The 12265-nt window shown below is 49.0% G+C and overlaps 1 protein-coding gene across 1 annotated transcript in view; it reads left to right on the top strand.

Moving 5' to 3' along the window:
- Positions 1 to 12265, top strand: part of SGSM1 (small G protein signaling modulator 1) — an 84135-nt gene that overhangs the window by 46881 nt on the left and 24989 nt on the right. Inside the window, exons 13-16 of the mRNA XM_057746884.1 lie at positions 3649 to 3813; positions 5706 to 5844; positions 8190 to 8254; positions 10170 to 10315. Coding sequence (XP_057602867.1) covers positions 3649 to 3813; positions 5706 to 5844; positions 8190 to 8254; positions 10170 to 10315 — 515 coding nt within the window. The remainder of the gene's footprint in view (positions 1 to 3648; positions 3814 to 5705; positions 5845 to 8189; positions 8255 to 10169; positions 10316 to 12265) is intronic.

Genomic DNA, 12265 nt, shown 5'->3' with positions numbered 1-12265 from the left:
AGGCTCTTGTTGGGAGCCAGGCTGGGTGCTGAATGCCGTACTTGTTTGGCGAATATCCACGTTAGCCTGTCGTGGCCCCGCGTGTGTCAGGGGAACAGACGCTCGCTGTGCCCACCCACACCCTCTGCGCAGGCAGCTCCACTGCCAGCTGCCAGCCTTGGTGTCTCTTTGCCTGAGGGTTTCCCCAGCCACCAGGGTTCCTTCTGCCCGTGGGTGGGGTGGGTTACAATCAGTGCCTCCCGGAGCAGCCCTCAGCCAGTGACCGGCAGGCGCTGGTGTGTAAATGCCCCAGCTCCCTCACCCCTCGAGTGAGAACACTCGGAAGCGTGTGTTCTGCACGTGTCCTAGAGGTCCCCCACGACGTCAAGCACCAGTTGCCCATAATGGTAACTTACGTGGTGACTGACGTGTTACTCTTTCACCCTTCCCTTCCCGTGTCCCTTCACCTCTCCCCTACCTGTGCTTCTTGGGAACATCTCCCAACTTGCACTTGAATCCTCGTCTGCCTTTAAGGAAACCCCAACCAAGACGGTGTATTTAAAACAGGGCACCACTGACATTTCGGATGGAATAATTCTTTGTGGTTGGTTACAACTTGGCATCTGGTCTCCACTGACTAGATGCCAAGTCGTAATTCCGCCACCACCACCAGCACCGCGTGGTGACAACCAGAAGTGTCTCCAGACGTTACCAAGTGTCCTCTGGGGGCAAAATTGCCCCCGGATGAGAACTGCTAGTTTAGAAAAGAAAAGAACACATCACTACCTCAGAGTCTGCCTCTGCAGTGTGGCCAAGTGACGGGCCCTCTCTAGGCCTCATTTCCTCATCTGTAGAATGGGGCTAACAGCACCCCCACCCAGGATCATATTCTTAGAAATCAGCACAAGGACACATCAAGCACCTAGTGTGACACATCCCCTGTGAGCGATGGTGGGTCTCATGTGCTAAGTGCCCCTGTGCGCCAAGCCTACTTCTGTGCTGTCTCCGTGTGTTAATTCACTTAATCCTCACCACAGCCCTCCCAGGCAGGTACCGTTGTCATCACCATTCTCCATTTTTCAGAGGAGGAAACTGAGGCGCAGAAAGGTTAAGAAACTGGTCCAGGGTTGCACAGCTAATCCTTGGCATGGCTGGCATTTGAACCCAGCTGGTCTGGCTCCAGAGCTTGTGACTCTCACAACCACCCCATGCAGATGGTTTTGTTGGACGGGTAAGGGAGGGCATTGTGGTTTCACTTCCTTCATCCTCAAGGTCAGGTTCAGCCCACATGGACATGGTGACCCCCCCCATCCATGGTTGATTTTCTTAAGACCCTGAGCCTCACAGAGTTAACAAAACAATCATGTTATGATTTTCACCTTGCAGGGCCTATAAAGTCCTTTCTAAAGAAGTGCCTAAATCCGAAATCAGCAAACCCCTTCCTGTGGGCCAGCTTCGGCCCACTGCTTGTTTTTGTGAATAAAGTGTTATTGGAACACGGCCACACCCATCCATTTACACATGGTCTGTGGCTGCTTGAAAAGCCACAGCTGCAAAGTTGAATAGTTCAAATGGAGACTGCATGGCCACAAAGCCAAAAATATTTACTATCTGACATTTTGTAGAAAAAGTTTGCAGATGCCTGCCTTAAATAATAAGAGAGGAGTTTCCCCCTGTGGAAGGGAAGATGTGGCTACAGATGGTTCTAAACTCCCTTTCTGTGTCTTCTCACCCCTGTCTCCACCACCTGGCTCTGTGCCTGCTCCTCATGCGAAGAGGAGGCAAAGACAAGTTCTCAGGCATTTAGGCGGGTTCACAGTCAGAGAAGGGCATTTCCAGACTTCTTTGTCGCCAAGACGGTCTCTGTACTGTCTGGCATGGGAGGCGCGAGCCACATGTGGTCTTGAGCACTTGAAATGGGGCTAGTCCAAATTGTAAGTGTATGATGCACACTGGATTTTGAAGATTTTGTACCAAGAAAAATAATGTAAAATATCTCATTAATAATTTTATGTTGATTCTACATTAAAATAACATTTGGTGGGACCTCCCCAGCGGTCCAGTGGTTAAGACTCTGCACTTCCACTGCAGGGGGTGCGGGTTCGATCCCTGGTCAACCCTGGTCGGGGAACTGAGATCCCATATGCCACATGGTGTGGCAAAAAAAAAAAAAAAAAAAAGATAACATTTGGGGTATATTGGGTTAAACAGCACATACTGCTGATTGATTTCATCTGTTTCTTCTTATCCTTTTAATGTCGCTACTAGGAAATTTTAAATTATGGTTTTTTTTGTTTTTGTTTTTTTATTTTTTGGGGGGTACACCAGGTTCAATCATCTGTTTTTATACACATATCCCCGCATTCCCTCCCCTCCCCGACTCCCCCCACCTCGAGTCCCCCCCACCCTCCCCGCCCCAGTCCTCTAAGGCATCGTCCATCCTCGAGTTGGACTCCCTTTGTTATACAATAACTTCCCACTGACTATTTTACAGTTGGTAGTATATATATGTCTGTGCTCCTCTCTCGCTTCGTCTCAGTTTCCCCTTCACCCCCCGCCCCCTCCCATACCTCGAGTTCTCCAGTCCATTCTCTGTATCTGCATCCTTGTTCTTGGAGAAAAGGGAACTCTCCTGCACTGTTGGTGGGACTGTAAGTTGGTACAGCCACTATGGAAAACAATTTGGAGGTTCCTTAAAAAACTACAAATAGAATTACCATATGATCCAGTCATCCCACTCCTGGGCATATACCCGAAGAAAACCATAATCCCAAAAGAAACTTGTACCATAATGTTTAAATTATGTTTGCAGCTCACATTGCATTCGTATTGACAGCACCTGCCCAGTGCGGGGTTTCTCAGCCTCTGCACTGTTGATATTTTGGGCTGAATAATTGTGTGTGGGGGGGGGAGAGGAGTGTCTTATGTATTAAGTTGGATGTTGAGTAGCACCCCTGGCCTCTACTCACTAGAGGCTCGTAACATCTAGCTCTCAAGTCGTGACAACTAAAAATGTCTCCAGACATCACCAAGTGTCCCTTGGGAGGCCAGCATCACCCCAGTTGAGAACCGCTGGTCTAGGGCAAGGATGGTTTGGGGATACAACAGCCAATAGGAAAACAGCTGAGAGTATGAATAGGATCTCGGGGGTCTGATCCTTTGGGTTGGAATCCCGGCTTCACCACTTATTAGCTGGGTAGTCTTGGGCATGCTGCTTAAACTCTCTGTGCCTCAGTCTTCTAATCTGTAAAAGGGGATAATGATAGGACTTGAGCTTGGAAAGTGACAGCTGTTCTTATTGGGAAGAGAAGGGGGGTCTTTAGTCAAAAAGACCAGTTGTGCCAGTGACTACCTGGTAAGGCTTTGGGTGAGTAACATGTCACCATTCTGAGCCTCAGTTTTCTCTTCTGCAAAATAGGAAGAGAAATGCATCCCTTACAGGGTTGTTAGGGATACGGCAGTTCCCTGCATAGCATGGCACCCAGCACATAGTAGGCACTTTATAGATACCAGCATTCTTTCTTCCTCAAATCAGACACAATTCCTGGGAACTATGCGGAGCAGGACAGGGGAAGGATTCCAGCCCCAGGGAACTGGTTCTTGCCTTTTCAGTGTTCCACCCACCTCAGACTTTCCATTTCACCAGTGCTTTTTATTTTGTCTCTTAAGTTGCTTCCAACGCCTTGGGCAGCACTTCCCCTGTCTTCGTGGGCCCTGCCTGGACGGTGGTTCCTGCGGGCCGGTCCGTGTTAGTGGTGGCCAGGGGCAGTTGGTGGGCGCAAACCAGATGGGACACCACCATCCCCACGTCGAGCCTGAAGCCACAGCCCCCTAGTAATGTCTGGGCTCCCCCCACCTCTGGGTGCCGGCGGCCTCTGCCATGTTGTCATTTGAGTCTTGGTCCCGAGGGAGGTGGAGGCTGGAGAAAAACTGATGCCCTCACAATGTCCTGCCTCCATGCTGCGGGATGCAGCTTGGAGTGTTGTGGGTTCAGTAGCAGAGGGATCCATTGGTGATGTCTGCAGGGTGGGGGAGGCTGGAGGTGGAGGCACGCTTGCCACACCTGTGCAAAACTGATCAGTGCTTCCCTGAGATTGGCTGAGACGTTTCTAGAATATCAGGGACTTTTTCTAGAACATTTTATGCGGGCTTACTGGTCTTTCTTAGCCAGTTCATTGGTGAGTCTGCATGGGGAGGAGTAGGGTAAAAAGCCACTTTCGGTGGCCCCAAGAACCTCATTCTGCAGGCAGCTCTCCGTTCTGTCAGTGGGTGGGGGCAGACGCTGTCCGCTAGGGAGCTCTAGTGACTATTGTTGCTGGGTCCACAGCTCCCCTCCCCTTAGAGCCCAAGGGAAGAAGCCAGGTATTACCAGTCATCCTTGAGGAGGCATGGCTTGTGGGGCAAAATGTGTACCCATCTTAATTTCCTAAAGCAGCAGGGCTTGGCAAACTGTGGCCCACAAGCCAAATCCAGTCTCATTCTGTAGAGCCCATGAACTAAGAACGGTGTTTACATTTTTAAATAATTGAAAAAAAAATCAAAAGAAGAGTGATATTTTGTGACATGTGAAAATGATATGAAATTCACATTACAGTGTCCATAAATGAAGTTTTATTAGAACATACCCATGCTCATTTGTCTGCATTTTGGTTTTGGCTACTTTTGCACTATGACAGCAGATTTGAGTGGTTATAAAAGTGACCAAATGGCTTACAAACCCTGAAATATTTTCTGCCTGGCCCTTTACAGAAAATATTTACCAAGCCCTGTCCTAGAGAAAATAACTTTTTTGCACCAAGAAGTCAGGAAATTAACTGTAGAAATTGTAATGCCTGGGTCACTGGTATGTTTGTTCTGCAGCCATTGCAGGTGCTGTGGTTTCCATGGAGCTGGGAAAGAAAACAGTAAGGGAAACTAGAAGTGCTGTATCCTTGGGAGCAGTTGATCAGGAATCACTAGCGGTCAAGAGTTAGGAGAGCATCTGCGCCCTCTTGGTTCTCAAACGTGGCTGCTACATCAAAACTGTTTTTGAAATACAGACTCAAGGGCTCTACCTCCAGGAGACTCTAATTCAGTAGGTCAGGGTGGGATTCAGGCTTTTTAACAAGCCCCCCACATGATTCTGGGGGGTTGCCAACCTGTTTGAGGCTCTCTTGGTAGAGCCACTATAGGCCCAGCACCATGGACAGTGCAGGCACCCTCATCAGACTCCACTGGGTCCCCTTGCTATTGGGTGCCCTGCCTCATCTGTTGAGTCAGGCTCCCTTACATCTCACCACCAGGAGCTCCCCATGAGACCCACCTCTGGGGACTCGAGGCCATCAGCCTCCCCCAGAAGTCCCCAGCAGGCTCCCCTTTCTTCCTGCCAGCCTCCTGTGAGGACAACTGAATGACAACATGGTGAGGCTTGGCCTCCTGCTCTGGGATTGGGCCTGTTTCCTTGGCTCTGATCTCTTGCTGTCTGTTCTCCTTCCGTCTCTTCAGCTTTCATCAGCTCTGCCCATCTGCTGGGGGCCCAAGCTCTCGGTGGTGGCTTTCATCGGCTCGGATGGGCTCAAGGACCTGGATCGGACAATGGTTGGGGTCGCTGTTTCCTACTGTGGCATTCAGGGTCTTTCCCTATCCCTGTGCTGGTTTGGGCGTGGGCTGCTTGCTGTGGGGTGAGGTTTCTGTGACCCACATAGGCTTCACCAGGGCTCTTCCTCTGCCCCTTCTACCCACCACAGTCCCCCAGGACCTGATGGATGACTCCGTGAGCAACCTGCCATCCCTATGGCAACCCAGCCCCCGGAAGTCCTCCTGCTCATCCTGCTCACAGAGTGGTTCAGCTGATGGTGTCTCAACCAATGGCTGCAACCATGAGAGGTACGAGGAGCTTGGGCTGTGGATGGAGGGAGCAGGAGGATTGACGACAGATTTGCAGATGCCTATTTCCTGCCCTGCACTGCATTCAGAGGAATGAACGTAGGCTATAGAGTCATCCACGTCTGGGTTAAATCCTAGCCTTGTGAAGTCCTAGCTGTCGAAGCTTCCTTACATATATCGATCAGGATAAAAAAAGTTTCTGTTGCTGTAACAAACAGTCCTAAAAATCTCAGTGGCTCATTACAACAAAGGATTGTTTGGCATGTACATTCATGCTGTGTGTTTATCGTGGGTCAGCTGGGGGCTCTGCTTTCTCCACATTAAAGGGCCTGGCGGATGGAGCCACCACCATCTTGAATATTGCAAATCACAGTGATCAAGGGAAAGGGAGCGCTGGATGGGGTCAATCCAATGGTTAAACGCTCCAGCCCGCATGCAACACTTATCATTCTCACTCACGCCTCCTTGGCCGCACCTACAAGGGACCAGGAAGCGTGTCCTACCATGCTCCTGGAGGACAGAAACCAGAAATATCACTTAATGACAACCAAACATGCCTCAGTTTGCTCTTCCAACAGCTTACGTTGTGTCGCTGTTGTAAGGCCAGATCACATCATGGTTTAGAGTGGCCAGCGTGTGTACCTGGCACGTGGGGATGTTCAGTAAATGACACTTTGTAATTTATTGCATAAAGTTAAGCCCCCAGATCATCTCTCTCTTTGCTCACGGGGCTTTGTCTCCTTGGAACTACCCAACCCATTCACGAGACTGGTCATGTCTGCCACAGATGCAGCCTGGCCTGGCTTTGGAGAATGGAATTCTTTTTCCCTTGCCGGGCCTCTGTCCCAGTGGGTGGTCCGGTCTTCAGTCCTAGGAGTGTAAATGGGGGTCAGCATTGAATTAAGCTGTATAATTCCTGGCTTTCAGTGTGTGGTCTGTGGACCAGTAGCATCACCACCCGAGCAGATTCTCTGCCCTTCATCCCAGACCTACTAAGGCTGAATCAGCATTTAACAAGGTCCCAAGATCACGTGTGTTACTTTTAAGCCTGAGAAGCACTGAAATGACCAGAGATGCTCACATTTTAATATGCATCAGAATCACTTTGTGGATCACATAGTGCTTCCTGGACCACTTCCTGGAGCTGATGATTGAGTAGGTCTGTGCAGGGCCTGGGAATCCACATGCTGGAGAAACCCCAAGTGATCCTCTGGCTGATGGTCCATAGACCATTGACAAATGCCGTTCTAACCTAGCACCCCCTCTCACAGCATCTGCTCCCTCACCTGTAGTGATGGGGAACTCACCACCTTGCAGACAGCTGAGGCCACTGTGGGGCAGCTATCAGTGTGATGCTGTCCTTCTGTAACCTGAGGAAGCCAAGCCTCACCAGCCTGAGGGCACAAAGAAGGTGACTTTAATGTTTAATGCCTCCATGTGCGTAATGGGAGGAATTTAGCCATGCCTCCTTCCCAGTCTCCCTGAGTTTTTAATGGGTGTAATATGCCTCTACTCTGTTTTCTCCAAGAATGCACAATGCTGCCTTCGGCAGTTCTGTTTTCTCCATCAATTCTGAGGCCTTCTTTCAGCCAAAACAGCTCCCCACCCCCACCCCACCCCGCCACCAAATTCCCACGCAAGGAGAAACTCTGAGGAATTACCTCCTTTGCAATCAGCCAGAGTCTGAATCCCAGTCTGGCTCCACGTTGGTACAGCTGGGTCACTTGAGAAGTCAGAACACTTTCTGCTGGTAAAAGAAACCCACTTCAAACTGGTGCAAATGAAAATCTGTTGACGGAACTGAGACAGCCAGAAGCGGGCTGGCTTCAGGCATGGCTGGATCCAGATTCTCCACACAGGAATATCTGTTTCTTCGGCTCTTGGGTCTGCTTGTCTCTATGATGGTTTCATTCTCAGGCAACCCCTTCCTGTGCAATAGTAAAATGGATTCCAGCAGCTGCTATATCCCACTGGCTTAGGAACTCAAGCAGAGAAGAGTATCTGTTTTTCAGTAGTTCCAACAAAAGTCCCAGGGCTGATTCTCATTGGCACAGGTTGGATCATGTGACCCCCTCTGACCCAATCACTGTGGCTCCAAGCTGAGTCATGTACTGGGTACAATCAGCTCCACCCAAACCATAGGGACAGAATTGGGGAGGTGGTAACTCCCAAGCTGATAGCAGAAGAAGGGGCAGTGATGCTATGTGGGTAGAAACAATACCCCCAGTCTACCCCACTGGCTGGTTTTAATCTGCTCCCTAGAGACAGTGAATTATGCTCCTCTCCAGCAAACCTGGGCCATGTGTGGGTCTGTACTAAGTGTCTTCCTTTTCCTCCTCCTGCAGGGCTCCCTTGAAGCTTCTCTGTGACAATATGAAGTACCAGATTCTTTCCAGAGCCTTCTATGGATGTGCGTATTGGCCTTATTTGTCACTGTGGTCTCCTGGGAGCATTTATTCAATGCCTCCTGCATGCCAGCAATATCAGGGCAAGGAGCCTGGCTCTGCGCCTCTGTTTCCTAGACATTTAGTTTTGGTGAAGTTATATTAACCTTTGTGAGCCTCAATTTCCTCATTTACAGATTGGGCATAAAATCTCTCCTTGGTCCTAAGAGAAGGCAGTGAACAATGGGGGTCCTTGCTGGAAGGGGTTTGGTTTAATCACCATTGTACCTCCAATGCCCACCTTAGAGGGTTTGTTTTCAGGACTGAATGGGAAGCATGTATCAAGCCCCTAGCACCTAGCATTACATGCAGTTGGTGCTCAATAAATGTCAATTTTCTTCTCCGAAAGGCAGAGACAAAAGAGTAAGATGGCCTGATCCCTTTCCAAGAACTTAAAAACTAAATTCATAATATACGTGCTCTGATTATTCCCAGTTAACAGGTGAGAAAACTGAGGCACAGAGAGGCAAAGTGACTTGCTCAGGGTCACACAGTTAACACAGCAACAGAGCTGGGACTCAAACCCAGGCCTTCCTGGTAGCAAAGGCTCTGTTTTTCTCCACTCTGCTGTTTTGATTCTTAGCAGGTTTTATCTCCCCTGCCTCACAACCTAGATGGGGAAGACAAAACGTGTGTATTTTCAGGAATTCTAGAAAAGTGTTACTACATCCTGCATGGGCCTGCGAAAAAAACAGTGCAGGTCATATCGGCCTGAAGAGACAGGAAAAGCGTGAGCTCCCCAAGATCAAGGTTTTTGCTCATTCTGTTACTACCCATCCCCAGTGCCTAATGCAGGGCCTGGCGTGGAGAAGGCATTGGGTGAGTCTTTATGAAACCACAATGGTAGAGCTTCCTGGAAGAAGGGGTGGGGGTCGAGATGGGTGTTGATGTTGTCACATTATGTGGCTCCTCCCTGATGGTGGTTGAGAGCCCAGGTTCTGGAGCCAGATGGCCTGTGTTCAGATCCCAGCTCCACGCCTAGCAACATGACCTGGGCAAGTGATGCATGCAGACTGTGCCTCAGTTTCCCCGTCTGTAAGATGGGCATAGTAAGAGTATCTGCTTCATAGGGTTGCAGTGAGAATCAACTAAGTTATGTAAGGTCTGGGTACAGCTCCCTGGGACAGAGTGAGTGCCCTACATAAGTGTCAGCTATCACATCATCCTCATCTCCGTTATTATGATTACCCCTGTTGCTGGTAGGGGTGAGTTCTCAGGCCCCAGATGGTCCAGGGTCCTCTCTGGGACTTGAGGATGAGTTGGGAGTCAGTAGCCAGAAGGAATGGGCATGGTCAAAGCAAACACAGGCCAGCATTTGCTGAGCACTTCCTGTGGGCCAGGCACCCAGGGTGGAGCAGAGGAAGGGTGGCAAGTTGGTGGACATTGCTCTAAGGGTGCAGGGCCGTCTTTGAAAGCAAACCAGTGCCCTCAGCATCTCCCCAGCTCCTGCCTTGCCAGGGCCTTCTTTATCTAGCTGCAGTTTGAAGAGAGTTGTCCGCCTCTCCCATTCTCTTTCTCTTGGTGTGGATTGGAGGTGCCCCAAGGCACAGTGAGCCCGTGGAGTCACTGGCCCCTTCCTGCCTCCAGCCTGTGAAATAGATGCCTCGGTTTCCAGCAGAGGAAGTGGCATCACCCCGACCGAGGCTGAGAAAGGTGACATGGCTTCTCCAGGGTCACAGGGCTATATTAAGCAGTTAAGCCAGCAAGTGACTTCGCCCCTCCGAGCCTCGCCTTCTTTACCTGGAAAAGGGGGATGATGAGAATTTGGTGGTCAAGAGGGTCCAACCAGATGGCAAGTAGGACAGTTCTTTGGAGACTCTGTGAGACAAGGAGGGGGTTGTCGGATGGTGGACAATGACACTTACCCTCCCTTCCTGGCAGGGCTTGCCTACTGCAGACACCTGTCCACCGTGAGGACCCATCTGTCAGCCCTGGTCAATCACATGATCGTGTCCCCAGACTTGCCGTGCGATGCTGGACATGGGCTGACGGCCAGGATCTGGGAGCAGTACCTTCAGGACAGCACAGTAAGGCTTGGCCTGGATTGGCCTGCCGTGGGGCAGAGACTTTGAGGGGCCAGAGACTATGGGGGGACCTCATATCATCTGAGGAACAGACCCACCTGCTGTGGGGACTCATATGTTGTGGCATCCTTGGGTTCTCCATACACAAATTGAAGGTCCCTTGAGAGCTCCAGCACCCGTAGCCTGCTTCTGCCCTTTGGGATGAGAATCAGGGAGGGTGGAAAATACGTATGTTTGCCTGGAAGGAGTAAAGAATCAGTAAGCATTTCTTAAGCATCAGGTGTATGCTTGGTCCTGTAGGACGTGCTGTGACTTCCCAGCCAGAGGAATTTACAGTCCAGTTGGCTACTTAAAATAATAAGAGTAGCTAAGTGAGAGGGAGACAGCCGGACCAAGAAAACCCCATCACTATTTGAAACTCTTTCCTCTCATCTTTGTCTTAGGGCCTGAGAATTCTACCATTAACTGTTTCACCTGGAGATAGATTTCTAAGCTTTTCTTATTAGAATACAAATATCCCTGGAAGGGAAATGTTTGTGTGTGAAAGAAGTTTCATAGTGAAAGAATTTGGGAAACAAGATTATACAGCTTTGTGTATCCTGCAGGACTTGTCAGAGACTTGGCTATGCTGAGATGCTTGTCACACTCAGGAAATTGGGGGAGTGTGGGAGAGCATATGGAACATTCCTTCCCATGTATGTGGCCACAGGGACCTTTGTTGGAAAAGTACCACCTATGGTGACAGGCCGAATCCACTTTGAGAAATACTAGTTTGCTCCCAAGAGCAGGCACATGGAGGAGATACCCGTTTCCTCCATGCTGGGTGAATTTAGTGGCTCCGTCAGCTAGGTGGCTTTCTCCCAGGCCCTGGGAAGGGCCAAGCTGGTGAGCATCTGGGTCCGCCTGGCTTCCCCATGTTGGGGGAAGGTGCTGTTCTGTGTATTAATCTGCGGATGCCAGGGGACTCAGTGGGAAAAACAAACCGATTCCCAAACCTAGTCAAGCAGGAGGGTGGTTTTCCTTTTTTGCCGGAAATAGTTGTTTTTCTAAATTACAGGAGGAATGCCTTCTTACTGTAACAATTCAAAGAATGAAGAATGCAGGTGTACAGATTTTTTTTTAAGTTTTTTAATAGCATCTCTCTGCTACACCTCCTAGTTCTGATCCCCTGAATTAATGAATTGTATCAGTTTGGTGTAGCCCCGCTATACATTTCCTATACTTATACATCCACAGATATATCTATATAGGTATAGCTGAAACTCGTCTTTTGAATAAGTTGACATTATGTTTGTATTTTAAGTGACCAACTTACTTTTATATCAAGGACATCTTTTAGGTCTCTAGGTGAAATACTGAATGTTAGAACCATAGTACCTCACATATGGGTGGACCATAATTTAGTCAAATCTTTCTCTAATGATGAACATCTGGGCTATTCCTTTTTCTTTAAATTGTTTCAAACAGTGCTGCACTCAACACCTTTATAAGCATATACCTTTCTGTACTACTTCTCTTATATTGAGGGTAGATTCCTAGAAATAAAACTTATTGACATCAATTTTAAATTTAAATAGATACCTTTCTAAGAAAGGTTATGGCATTCATAATCCCTGGTGGTCCATGAGAGTGAGTGCACATTTCCTGAGGAATTCAAAAGAGTTTTAGATTTCTGGGCTTCACTCCAGCTTTACTGATTGAGCGCCTCTAAGAGCAGAGCCCAGGAATTTATATTTTGAAAGTTCTCCAAACGCTCCTAATGATCTCCCCAATCTGGAAGGCACTATTCTAAGGACAGATTGGCTGAAACAGTAGTCAAAAATGAATATTTTTCATCTAACGCTCCTGCAGCCCTTTCACACCTGCTTCATTACATCATGGAGTCAGGGTGGCCTGGGCTGTAGTAACACACAGTCCTCTCTGCTTTAGTTGCTTGACACCACAGAGGTGTAT

The sequence above is a fragment of the Hippopotamus amphibius genome, chromosome 8, assembly GCF_030028045.1.
Source record: "Hippopotamus amphibius kiboko isolate mHipAmp2 chromosome 8, mHipAmp2.hap2, whole genome shotgun sequence".
Classification (NCBI taxonomy): Eukaryota; Metazoa; Chordata; class Mammalia; order Artiodactyla; family Hippopotamidae; genus Hippopotamus; species Hippopotamus amphibius.
Note: the sequence above shows the minus strand (reverse complement) of the source record. Positions and strands in the feature narration are given on the sequence as shown.